This window comes from Azolla caroliniana, unplaced genomic scaffold (assembly GCF_043228905.1).
Source record: "Azolla caroliniana isolate FFs.n. ecotype wild unplaced genomic scaffold, voAzoCaro1.0.p SCAF_289, whole genome shotgun sequence".
Taxonomy (NCBI): Eukaryota; Viridiplantae; Streptophyta; class Polypodiopsida; order Salviniales; family Salviniaceae; genus Azolla; species Azolla caroliniana.
This window is the reverse complement of record NW_028230724.1, coordinates 26,494-39,148: the sequence shown is the minus strand read 5'-3', so window position 1 is coordinate 39,148 and position 12,655 is coordinate 26,494. Positions and strand designations below refer to the sequence as shown.

At 38.9% G+C, this 12,655-nt stretch overlaps 2 protein-coding genes and 1 pseudogene across 4 annotated transcripts; 1 reads left to right on the top strand and 2 right to left on the bottom strand.

Annotated features, from left to right (window-relative positions):
* Window positions 1-6: 6 nt before the first annotated feature.
* Window positions 7-1,488, bottom strand: LOC147848633 (protein METHYLENE BLUE SENSITIVITY 1 pseudogene; annotated as a pseudogene). 2 transcript variants are annotated; one of them, XR_015531900.1, is made up of 2 exons: window positions 1,378-1,488; window positions 7-455 (listed from the first exon to the last, which is right to left on the bottom strand). The product of XR_015531900.1 is annotated as a protein METHYLENE BLUE SENSITIVITY 1 pseudogene, transcript variant X2 (transcript). The 2 variants fall into 2 exon arrangements; XR_015531899.1 differs by having other exon boundaries at window positions 7-447; window positions 1,378-1,435.
* A 3,002-nt stretch (window positions 1,489-4,490) lies between these two features.
* On the bottom strand, window positions 4,491-7,377 carry LOC147848632 (uncharacterized protein At4g14342). The gene is made up of 4 exons (XM_087338288.1): window positions 7,273-7,377; window positions 7,114-7,199; window positions 4,957-5,080; window positions 4,491-4,809 (listed from the first exon to the last, which is right to left on the bottom strand). The coding sequence occupies exons 1-4, from the start codon at window positions 7,276-7,278 to the stop codon at window positions 4,762-4,764; spliced, it is 264 nt and encodes an 87-aa protein (XP_087194414.1). The 5' UTR covers window positions 7,279-7,377; the 3' UTR covers window positions 4,491-4,761.
* Window positions 7,378-9,183: 1,806 nt separating this feature from the next.
* On the top strand, window positions 9,184-11,809 carry LOC147848631 (heat shock cognate 70 kDa protein 2-like). Its single transcript, XM_087338287.1, has 2 exons — window positions 9,184-9,501; window positions 9,841-11,809. The coding sequence occupies exons 1-2, from the start codon at window positions 9,294-9,296 to the stop codon at window positions 11,586-11,588; spliced, it is 1,956 nt and encodes a 651-aa protein (XP_087194413.1). The 5' UTR covers window positions 9,184-9,293; the 3' UTR covers window positions 11,589-11,809.
* The last annotated feature ends 846 nt before the right edge of the window (window positions 11,810-12,655 follow it).

Below are 12,655 nucleotides of genomic sequence, written 5' to 3'. Positions count from 1 at the left end.
CTCACATGCCATCTAAGAAGAGATGTATCTTGGTGATATTAACCAGAGATGTTGTTGAACAGAGAGAGAAAGAGAACACACTTACCTTCAAGAGTAGTTTCACTTTTTGAGACTTCCACGAATTCCAGGCTTTGGAACTGGTGCTGATGCTGATGCTGATGCTACTGAAGTTGAAGCAGAAGCATGGAGGTTGATGACTTTATCTTCTTCAAAAGGTAGTTTTGGATGTTTGGAATCATGGTGGATATTCATACTCTTAACATCAGGTGCTGTGGCTTTGCAAATCGGGCACGCAAACTTGGCATGACCTCCTTTATCACCGCCTGTCCGATCAACTAGACCAGCTTTCCCACCACCCCTGTTTGTAGTGGCGGCATCAATCTTAGCAGCTATCTCCTTTGCAGTGTGCTTCTTGGGCTTAGCTTTACCTGTCATCGTGGAGAATCCCTAAAAACCTAAAGATGAAAGAAAATGTATTGGATTGAGCACATATGAGTCAAAGAACTCTATTTATCTAGAAATTTCATATCCACGTTAGTCGTCTCTATATCTCTTGAAAAAAAAACATGTATAGAAACAGAATGCAGGTAACCAAATAGTATTCAAGATATCGCATTTAAAAGCTTCTTCTATATCTCTCGCTAGTACTAAAACACAAAGAAGGATAGGTTTCAAAGCGCTCCATTTATCCCTTCAATTCTGTGTTTTCTACTTCTATATCTCTCTCTGGAATACATAACGAGAAAAGGTATTCATTCAATTCAGCAGCTAGGATTTAGAGCAGTCCGTTTATATGTAGAATACTACGCGTGTTCCTTTTGTATCCTCAATAGACAGAGAATCATTAGAACACGCGTGACCTGGGAAGAAGATATAAAAAGACGAGTACCGAGATAGGCATTACTTTCCATCGCAAATGAATACAAAAGAGAAAATAATATACTTAGAATCAATAATCACACGGGCGGAACTTTGTCCCACGAGAAAACTTCAGAAAGAACCACCAGAAAGCAGACATAACGATCCCGTCTGGGAGAGTCGAAAAAGAAACAGAGGAATAACTGAGTGATGGAAAAAAATTCCGATGTTCAAAGCTATTACCCGAGACAGACGCAGTACCCCGTGAAACAAGAATCAAAAACGCGAATTTGATACCGACGTCAATCTAGCATAGAAGAATGAAAAGAAAGGAACGGGACACAGACAGAGAATGCGGACCCTATGATTACAGTGCGACATGTAGAACGATCCAGTTAGGGCAAGCATACAGTAAAACAGTACAAAGAAGAAGAGGACGACGGGGAAGAAAGGGAGGAACGAGGAAAACAAAGAGAAGAAACAGAGAGAAGGAAAGGAAGGAAGGAGCGTTGGAAGAACCTGTGACGTGCCGGCGCAGGAGGATGGAGACGATGGAAGGAAGGGGTTGGAGAAATGGGAGTCGTCGTCTGTTTGCTGTGTGGATCTGTGCGTGCAACCTGCTACCTGCTAACCCTAGGGCACCGCCACTTCTCTGTCTGTGTATTGACTGTGTTGTGTGTGCGTGTGTGCGTGCGTGTGGGTGTGGGTGTCCACAAGAAACCATCCATCCGGCCACACATAGCACAACACGAGACAAATCCTCCGGCCGCACACACAGTCCGAGAGCAACCACTAAATTTAGAACCCATCTTCTAGTTCCGGTTTAGGGTTTAGGGTTTAGGGTTTCTCTCGACCACCCACCCACTGGACATGTCAAACAAATCTCAAACGCAACATGTATCGTGCAAGCGCACTAATCAGCCCGTGCTCAAGTACATGCATAGCTCTTGTCCATCGATGATTGAAGCTTTCCGATTTGTGTGCAATAAATGCGCACATTTGAGTATATACCTAAAAGGCAATATTTTCTCTAGCTACTCCTCTCTAGACCTTCCTCTATATTTTACTAGTATGTATGTATGATATGAATCTCCTTCTACTCCGATTTTGACCACTAATAGTTGTAAGCATAGATAGATAACACCTTGGTCGTAGGAGTCGACAACTACTCCACTCAAACCGGATCTAAGCTGTTTAAATGGTTTGATGATTTCGGGGGGGTTCAGCTCGGCTCAATTCAATGTTGAACTTCCTTAATTGACTTGAGCTCAGTGCGATTCCACTTGAGCCCTACCAAATCAATCCCCATACCGGCATAGGCTTAATCGGTTTGGCCCAAATCGGTTTAGGGATTAGTTCGGTTCAACTCAGATTTGATAAACACAAAACCAATCAAGGCTTAACCGTTCGGTTCAAACCAAGGCAATTAAGCTGAAACTGAACCATTTCTAATTCACATGGATAACACCTTGACGTAGGTCATCGACTTTTGTTAGTCTAATTCATATCACCTGGCATTGGTGTTCGTGGATCAAATACTCTATCGTATGCACATTGACAGGTATGAGCCAAGGTCCCTTTAGCCTAGGCTCCCATTAGTGCGTTCTTCCATTTGAAATTTATCATTCTTTGCAATTTATATAAATCCATTTTGAAGTAAAGGAGAAGACCACGTATGATAGACGATCTCTTGTTAAAAACATGCATGTGTGCTAGAATAGGCACTATGGAAATCATAGAACAATTATTTCCTAGGTGGATTGTGGGTCTAGTCATCTTGCGTGTGGAGAGGTTCCTTAATCAAATTATCTATACAAGCTAACAATGAATTCTTGGATTGTTTAAGTTTTTGATAAAGTCTTATGAGAATCTTTCATATTCTTGTGAAACTAGTTTGTCCTTATCCACAACTCATTTGACGATTTGTAAATAGCTTACCTAATCCTTCGTGGAGTTCTCCATTATTTCCTTTGATATCATACACCTTATGAGATGCCCTTTGTGATGAACTATGGATCATCTATAAGTTAAGTTGTGCATGTTGGGGTGGGGAAAATGTTGTCAAGGTTTCCACCTCTATGATTTTCCTTGTGATGCTAGATCATTGTTCATTTACGAAAGAAAATCACCACTTCTTTGTAATGCTTCCACGCATACTATGCAATGACTTATTGAAATCCTTTGCTTGACACAACATGTCTAATGTGTAGAATGAAATGCCAAAAGCGTTGTCTTACATGGTGCATTATGTACAATCACCATGTTTTGGTATACTTTCACGCCATTCATCATTGTTTACAATACAAATAATATGCAAAAGGGAATCGATAATACCATAGAAACTATTGTCTTCATCTTCATCTCTCCACTTATGTGTACTTCTTACATGTCATTAATGTTGTACTAGGAACTAGTGCATGTTATCTTTTAATCCACACATTATGTTTTCCATATTGATTTCAAAATGCAAGAAAATAACGTAGTCCTTAGGCTCTACATTATATCATGAAATGTAACCTTGAAGGATTACCTAGTTACGAAACCACAAAACAATTTACATAAAAAGAACGTCCAAACCACATCCATTGAGTGATTTCTTCCAAAACAAGCACGGCGAGGTACAACCACCATGAAACTATTTGTCCCATACTCTCCTATCTCATCACAACCAGTCCATCCTAGCCTCATGGGATGTTCGCGACATAACTAGTGATGGCCATCACAAAACTCCTTATCTTACCTATCATTTGTGACCCAAACGTCTAATCTATTCACGCACACCTAAACCAAACAAACTCTTCTTGAATTTCTGGGCATCCTAAATCATGTACATCTAATACATAGCATTTCTTCTACTTGAAAGTGCTTAAATCCCTTGATAGATTTGATACATAGATTTCGCATTGATTGTAGTTCCAATCAAATATATTCCACATACACTCCTTGATGCCTCAACCATTCTACATGTTATCTTAAACATCTACTTCTACATGTCAAAGTCTTAACTGCACAATATTTTACTTACATGCGTATGGACATATATTTCAAAATTTCAATATATACCTCAACATTGGAATAAATGATGACGTTAGTCCTTTACATGTATAGTCGTATGTGCCACCAAGATTTCCCTCCCCGCTACTTTGTGAGACAGTAAACCATAAAGAAAAAGAATTTCGGATGCAATGTCTCGGCTTTGGGGATGGTTTTCTATATACTTCAAATCACTGTGAAATTCTTCAATCAAAAAACCGATGTAAAAATTCTTTACTGAAAAAATCAGTAAGCGGAATACAAGGAGAGTTTGCATCAGTGGGAATGGAATGAATTTAAAGGTTGAGCAAAAAGAGAGGCTGAAAGAATTTTCAATGAGCAGTGCCATATATTAGGGAAGAAAAAACATCAGTAAGCTATTCTAGGAAATAAGACAGTTATCTGACTACCTCTATGACTCTTAGAAACAAGACAAATCTGTGTAAAAGAGAGATGGAGAAATCTGGTAAACCAATCTACATTATCGACCACCATCAAGAGAGAGTTTACGAAATACCCTGGCATGTTCCATAATAACAGAATCCCCAAACATGGGACGCTCACAAACCCACGGACTTTTCAGTTCAAAGCATTCCAAATATAGAGAGAACTTCACATTATGCAACTTGATTCAGCATGTTAGTATGTTTATCAAATGCCTAAAATTAACAGATAATACTAATGGTCCATAATAATAAGATCCCAAACATAGGTAAGACAATCCAAACCTACTCACATTTCAGTCCATACAAAGGAAAATACAAATAGTAAAATAAGCTGGTGTTAGTAGAACTGGATTTGGCATCTTACTATAGTCTTGAAGCATCCTCTTCAAGCTAGTCTCGAAGCATTGCACTCAAAAAACATTGTTCAGTCCTCTTCTTTTTCAGGTGGACAGCCACAGGGCAAAAGCATCCTCTGCAATTTGAAAATAAATATATTTAATACATTTGTAATATGCTTTCCCTTTTCTTGCAGGGATACGCACGCACACACAAATATGAAACACAAATATAACAAGAAGTTATATTTGAGCTATAAGGAAACCTATGATTAAATAGTTACCTGCATGAAGGCATAGCGTTCCCTTCCAATCGATTCATTTTCTGCAACGGCAAAGTAGGCAAGGAGAGGATCGTGACCAATGTAAGATGCGTAACTATCCCTCTGAATGTTTACTGCCCATTCACTAAAACCACAACAAACAAGGAAATTACTATAGCTATGCAAAACTACAAAACAACCAACCGATATAAAAATCATTTATTGATAGCACATGCTCAGGTTTTAAAGGCGAGACTTTCAAAACTTGTAACCAATTTCTTTAAATTTTTCCTAATACATCAAGTTGCCCAAGGTAAAACAGTCACAGACTATTCCATTCCTATTTCACGTATGAGATTATTGACTAAAATCATTGGGATAAATTAAATTTTAATTGCGATCTAAATTATGGTAAAATGATCGATTTTTAGACTGTCTATACTCAATAGTCTCCTGGAGAATTTATAGGTCTGCAATTAAATTTAGCAGGTTACTTTAATCATACCCAAAAATTAACGGTGGATCACGTCTAATTACTAATTTAAGTGGCACTATCATTATAATTGTGGTTATCCAACAGCTTTTTTTCAAAATTTCCACCTTAAACAATATCAAAGTCAAATGCAAATAACAATCAGGTTTGCTAACTCTTTCTCTAAATATTCAACTTCATGGTTGCAAAGCTGACATCTGTGGTGCTCAATAGTTATATGTGCATATCGTCCAAATTTTATTCTCTTTCCATGACATCATGATGTCTACACCAACTGTATCATTGTGCAATGAGCATCTGACATGAGTGTCTCCATGCATTTGATCTAAATAATTATACCATTTATGAACATACATAAGAAGAGGTTACAAATGGCAACATTTGTGCCTACCTACGGTCTTGGATTCATCGAAGTTCATGAAGTGTCTACAATAATGATTTATGTCATTATCACTTTGTTTCTCTCTAAATTAGTCGTATGAATTCTAAGCCAGTGAGAATGAATCCATGTACTTGGAAATAACATTTAAGGCTTGAAAAACTGTCTCTGTGACTAATGGAGCCTACTCTTAAGTCCTCTTTAACTATCACATGTCATATTGACGTTTTTCTCCTTATCATGCGGATAATCCTTGTATCTAGTGGCAGAAAACGGGCCCAGAAGAACTCCCACTCAGAAACCCTAATATCCCAAATTACAAAGATTCTGAGGACATCTCAGCCCCTATCATTTAGATTATCGCAGACCAACCTACAATACTAAGCAAAAATCTCAAATATTTGAAACCTGTAAACAATTTATTAAAAACACTAATTTCTGAATCTGGATATCACAGATAAAAAAATGTTAATTTCTTATTATATACATAAGAGATAGAAACGCTAATGTCTGACCAGCCAACGATCACCATCAATCCTACTAAGTATGACAGGGATTAGCTTTCTCTACAAATAATATTTGTTAGCTTCAAAATAATGACCAATTGAAACCTTAAACTCAAACATTAAAACTTTGAAAAATAGTAGTTAGAATGAACTTACCCTTCTCTAAACCATGCACTAATGGTGTCCCCACTTGGCTAGGTTACTTACATAGCATATATAACAACTATATGGCTCTACTTATCAATAGAAATTGTGACATGTAATAACTATATGGATCTACTTATCAATAGAATTGTTGCATGTAAAAACTATATGGCTCTACTTAACAATAGAATTTGTTTGCAGCCTCTCTCCTTATACAGTGTTTACATTCACTCTATTTCCAATGATTGAAGACTTCACAATTATCTGAAGAGTATAGAAACCCATCTCCAACAAAGCCTAATTTTTCCGTGACATGATACCTAAGTTCTCCTTAACCTCGTCCAATTTGCAAGAAGAAAAATTTCCCCTTAGGAGGTTCATAAGGGAAACAATGGTGATGGTGTTCCTCTTTGTTTCTCTCAAGAATATGTTGCTCTAGTTTTACCCTTTGCTGTCAACCATGTACAGCCATGACCACTGGATTTCCTTCTTATCCCGTGTTTAGATATGTTCTCCATTTACATCCTCTCCTATTGACGTTTTAGGTCAATGGGTCTTATAGATCAAACGTTTGACATGGCCAATTCAGATCAGAATTTGGCCAAGATATGGGTATTTTATTTTGAAGCAGGGCGAAGAGAGAGAATAAGACTTACAATCTGTTTAAGTCGGCATGGCCGGTTCCGACGTATTTGGCTTGAAGATGCTCGAGCTGGGAGTTGATGTTAAACCTGTCGCTGGCCTGCAAAATCAATCCCGTGAAGAGGAGATTGAGAAGTAACAAACAGAAAATGAGACACAACATGTGTGTTTACCTGCATGTTGAAGAAAGAACAGTGCCCCGCGAGAAACAGAGACAGAGAGATGGACAACTAATAGAGGCCAAAATGCAGGCTATGCATACATATATGTACTGTACTGTATGTGGTATGTATAAGAGCCCTCCCTCCCTATAGCCTATAGGGTGGGTTTCCTCATGGACCCAAAGACAATGTACAAACATGACGCCCCATTGGTGTCCCATGCCATCGAAAATGATCATTGATCGTATAATGTATTATGTACCTCGGAGTCAAGGTGAATAGGAACCCAAAATAGTGAGAGATTTGCCTCGCCAATAGATAGTCCCCTTTACATACCTCAATTCCTTAGGCTCCACGTATCACACATGTCGTCACGAGCCATTACGGGTTTGTCCTAAATCTAAGATAACTGATTTCCCACGTATCGTACCCATAAACTTTTTATTATGAGTAGTATTGGCAAGTAATGCACCATTTTTGTTAGTTGGCATTTGACCATTAGAGTGAGGAAGTTATTAAATTAGAATCGTTTTTAATATGATGATTATGCAAATATAAATAACCATGCACATTTACTCCATTTATCAAGTATTTGGTTAAAATGTTCATAAAGTTTTGCACTCAAGGGCCCTTAGATGAAGTCTAATGAGAACCATAGGGTGCTATCAAGGATTATCCACTCAACTTCGATATTTTACCAATACCACATTGCCAATACATTTGGATGGCATAGTAGATCTAGGTCTTCCAGTTTCACACAAAACATAACACTTGAATCAATGTGCATGAATTTATTCGTGCTTACCCAAGATGAATGTGGGGATGTCCTCAAGGCTTAACACATCCACACTCCCCAACATTATATGTGGATGCATGGATGTCATCATTTTGCCGACAATAGCATTCCTCCTAGTTTGTTATCAAAGATATAGATATTATAAATGTATGCTTGAATGTACGTGGCAATAATCATACACAAGACAACCATAGCTTGCATTTGTGAACAATGCATACATCCTCTATATTATTCATATGCAATGTTGATACCCCTCATCATATGAGAGTGTAGGTACATGTACATATATGCTGACATTTGATTATAAGGGAAATGAAATGCATTGCTTAAATGAAAGTTAATATGGTCAGGGACAAATCGACTTACTTGCAATATAAGTGTTTGTTTGCAATTCAATTCAATCCCGTTGTATCTCAACGATTAAGGATACTAATATAATCTAAAACATTATATATCAAGACGAATACACTAGTGTACACCCTAGAGATATTTCATGCCCTTTAATCATGTGATTTGAGAGCCTTGATTGCCACTAACCACGTATTCACAAATAAATAGATAGCATCGACTTGTAGTTTTTGCAACATATATATTCACATATTTGGGTAATTATTCAACAATTACATATGATAAATGTATCAATTCTCATATTTTCATGGACACGTTCGACGCACACATAGTAGTAATGTCACAACATTTCTTTCATCTATTTGAGAACACAAACTAAAAGAAAGATTTGACGAGTGGTAAAAGGGTTGTCCGGTGAGGGTTGGAAGGTAAGGCGATAGGCCATCCCAAACAATTGGAAAGGTTGTCCGGCGGGAGGCCTAGAAGGTGTGGGTCATATGTGTTGATATAGCAATAGTATGATTCATCCCATCCATGTTGTCACCACATCTCGCTGCCGTGGGGGAGGGCCGGGATCTAAGGGGGGGGGGGAGAGAGAGAGAGAGAGAGAGAGAGAGAGAGAGAGAGAGCAAGTATTTGTTGGACACGAGACTCTCTCTCTCTCTCTCTCTCTCGAAGCCGTTAATCCAACGGTCAAGAGGGCCTCCGATCCTGGCCGTCGGATCAAATAGAAGCTTCTCGAAGCCTTGACTGACAATAAAAAGAGAGAGACAGCCCTAATTTCCAGATCTGAAACTTCAGTCTTGCTTCCCTTTCTCTCTTCGTTTTGCGCTCAGTTAGGGTTTGTGCTACACTCTCTGGGTGGTTTTGTCTGCTTCATTTGCTCGCCATGGCCAAGGACGGGCCTGCTATCGGTATCGACCTTGGTACTACTTACTCCTGCGTTGGTGTGTGGCAACATGATCGTGTTGAGATCATTGCGAATGACCAGGGTAACCGCACCACGCCCTCTTACGTTGCCTTCACTGACACTGAGCGTCTTATTGGTGATGCGGCCAAGAACCAAGTCGCCATGAACCCTATCAATACAGTTTTCGGTAAGTTTTCTGTTGTTTGATATGCTTCTAAGCACTCAACTTTGTCACCGAGTTGTTTAACATAAGTTCATGAAGCATTTCGTAGAGTTGTGATCTAGATCTATCTGATATCTAGATTCTCTGAACCGTTTTATACTTGCATATTTTACCTAGTCCGTGTGATCTACTGGTCGTATTCTCTTTGACACCGTGTATTGTATGGTTCTCGAAATAACCTATGCTGGGAAGACAAAACGTATTCTTATTTTTTATAATCATCTAGACACGATTTGTAATGGCCTTGAACTTCATTTTTAGTGCCTTCACTTATCTTGTTGCAACATTTTTCTGTTTTTACAGATGCCAAGCGTCTTATTGGTCGCAGATTTTCTGATTCTTCTGTCCAGAGTGACATCAAGCTGTGGCCTTTCAAGGTTACTTCTGGACCCGGTGAAAAGCCTATGATCACCGTACAGTATAAGGGGGAGGAGAAGCAGTTTGCAGCTGAAGAGGTGTCTTCTATGGTTCTTGTGAAAATGAAAGAGATTGCTGAGGCTTTTCTTGGTAATACTGTCAAGAATGCTGTGGTCACCGTGCCTGCTTACTTTAATGACTCTCAGAGACAAGCCACAAAAGATGCTGGTGTGATTTCTGGTCTAAATGTGATGAGAATTATAAACGAACCAACTGCTGCAGCTATTGCGTATGGTCTGGACAAGAAGGCTACCAGTGTGGGTGAGAAGAACGTGCTTATCTTTGACCTTGGCGGTGGAACTTTTGATGTCTCACTGCTTACAATTGAAGAAGGAATCTTCGAGGTAAAGGCAACTGCTGGTGATACTCACTTAGGGGGTGAAGATTTTGATAACAGAATGGTGAACCATTTTGTACAAGAGTTTAAAAGGAAGTATAAGAAGGACATAACTGGTAATGCTCGAGCTCTGAGAAGGCTAAGAACATCATGCGAAAGAGCAAAGAGGACTCTCTCATCCACTGCACAAACAACCATTGAAATTGATTCACTATATGAAGGAATTGATTTCTATTCCACTATCACCAGAGCCAGATTTGAGGAGCTGAACATGGATCTCTTCAGGAAGTGCATGGAACCAGTGGAGAAGTGCTTGCGTGATGCAAAGATGGACAAGAGCAGCATCCATGATGTTGTGCTTGTGGGAGGGTCTACCAGGATTCCTAAGGTGCAACAGCTCCTGCAAGATTTCTTCAATGGCAAGGAATTGTGTAAGAGCATCAATCCTGATGAAGCAGTTGCTTATGGTGCTGCCGTTCAGGCAGCCATATTGAGTGGTGAAGGAAATGAAAAGGTACAAGACCTTTTGTTACTTGATGTTGCTCCATTGTCCCTTGGTCTTGAAACTGCTGGAGGAGTGATGACAGTTCTCATTCCCCGTAACACGACAATTCCAACCAAGAAGGAGCAAGTCTTCTCTACCTACTCCGATAATCAACCTGGTGTGTTGATCCAAGTTTATGAAGGTGAGAGAACACGTACTCGTGATAACAATTTGCTAGGAAAGTTTGAGCTATCTGGGATTCCTCCTGCCCCCAGGGGAGTTCCCCAGATCACGGTTTGCTTTGACATTGATGCCAATGGCATCCTAAATGTCTCTGCTGAAGACAAGACCACTGGACAGAAGAACAAGATCACTATTACAAACGACAAGGGAAGATTGAGCAAGGAAGAAATTGAGAAGATGGTTCAAGATGCAGAAAAATACAAAACTGAAGATGAAGATCATAAGAAGAAAGTGGAGTCAAAGAACAGTCTCGAAAACTATGCATACAACATGAGGAATACCATCCGTGATGACAAGATAGCGGGGAAGCTGAGTGAAGAAGACAAGAAGAAGATCGAGGATGCTGTGGAGCAAGCCATCCAATGGTTGGATCATAACCAGTTGGCTGAGTCTGATGAGTTTGATGACAAGATGAAGGAGCTGGAGAGTGTCTGCAATCCAATTATTGCAAGGATGTATCAAGGTGGAGCCGGTGATGTGCCTCCTGGTGCTTATGGTGCTGGTGGAGATGGGGTACCTGGAGGTGCTTCAGCAGGGGGACCAGGGCCAACAATTGAAGAGGTCGATTAAAAGATGGAATTTAGTTTATTTTCCTGAGAAGAATCTAAACGCTTAAATAAATTCGGTTTTGTATTTTTTTTGTTCTGATTGATTAATTTTGTGAGACCGAGGCGAGGAATTATTATCAATTGTATCCAGTAACCAGTTATTTTTAAAATTCTCTGGTTGGCAATACGGCAGGTTATTCTGCACATGTTAAGCTACTTTGAAATTATTTAGAGTTGCTCTTTATAATCATTCAAATTTGGAAAATTTGGGATCTGATTCGATAGTTAGCACAAACTAACGAAAATCACTGTTTGAAATTTCTATGATCTTTGATTCTGTCACTGGGTATAATTGATCAATGCTTTTGGATGTTCTTATCATTTCAATCAATGGACACACAGTTTTGTAGCAATGGCAGTGTTGTTTGTATCACTATGGGCTTAAGATCTTGTGGGTTTTGCAAGATCTGAGTGGCTTGAGCATGGATGTTTTCTGATAGATGTGTTATTCTCCCTCATCTCATAAGTGGCTCGCAAGGGATAATTTAGTAATTATAAATATGCTTATTTATGTCTTTTTATACAAGTAGCTAGCCAAACCACCAACCATGTCTCTTCTTTGAGAAATGCAATCGGGTATGGATTATACTTATTTATGTCTTTTTTAATTCAAGTGGCCAGCCAAACCACCAACAATGTAATGTCTCTTCTTTGAGAGATGCAATCGTGTATGACATAAGTATATCCTACTAGAAAGGAAACAAATAATGGCAAAATTAAAACAGAGCATACACAAGACATAAATCTCTTAACCTAGATTGATTCATGCGTGATATTCGTGGTAAACACAAGACATAGATCTTTTAACCTTGATTTATTCATGCGTGGTATTCGTGGTAAACACAAGACATAGGTCTCTTAACCTAGATTGATTCATGCGTGGTAAACACTAGACATAGATCTTTTAACCTTGATTTATTCATGCGTGATATTCGTGGTAAACACAAGACATAGGTCTCTTAACCTAGATTGATTCATGCGTGATATTTGTGGTAAACACAAGACATAGGTCTTTTAACCTTGATTTAT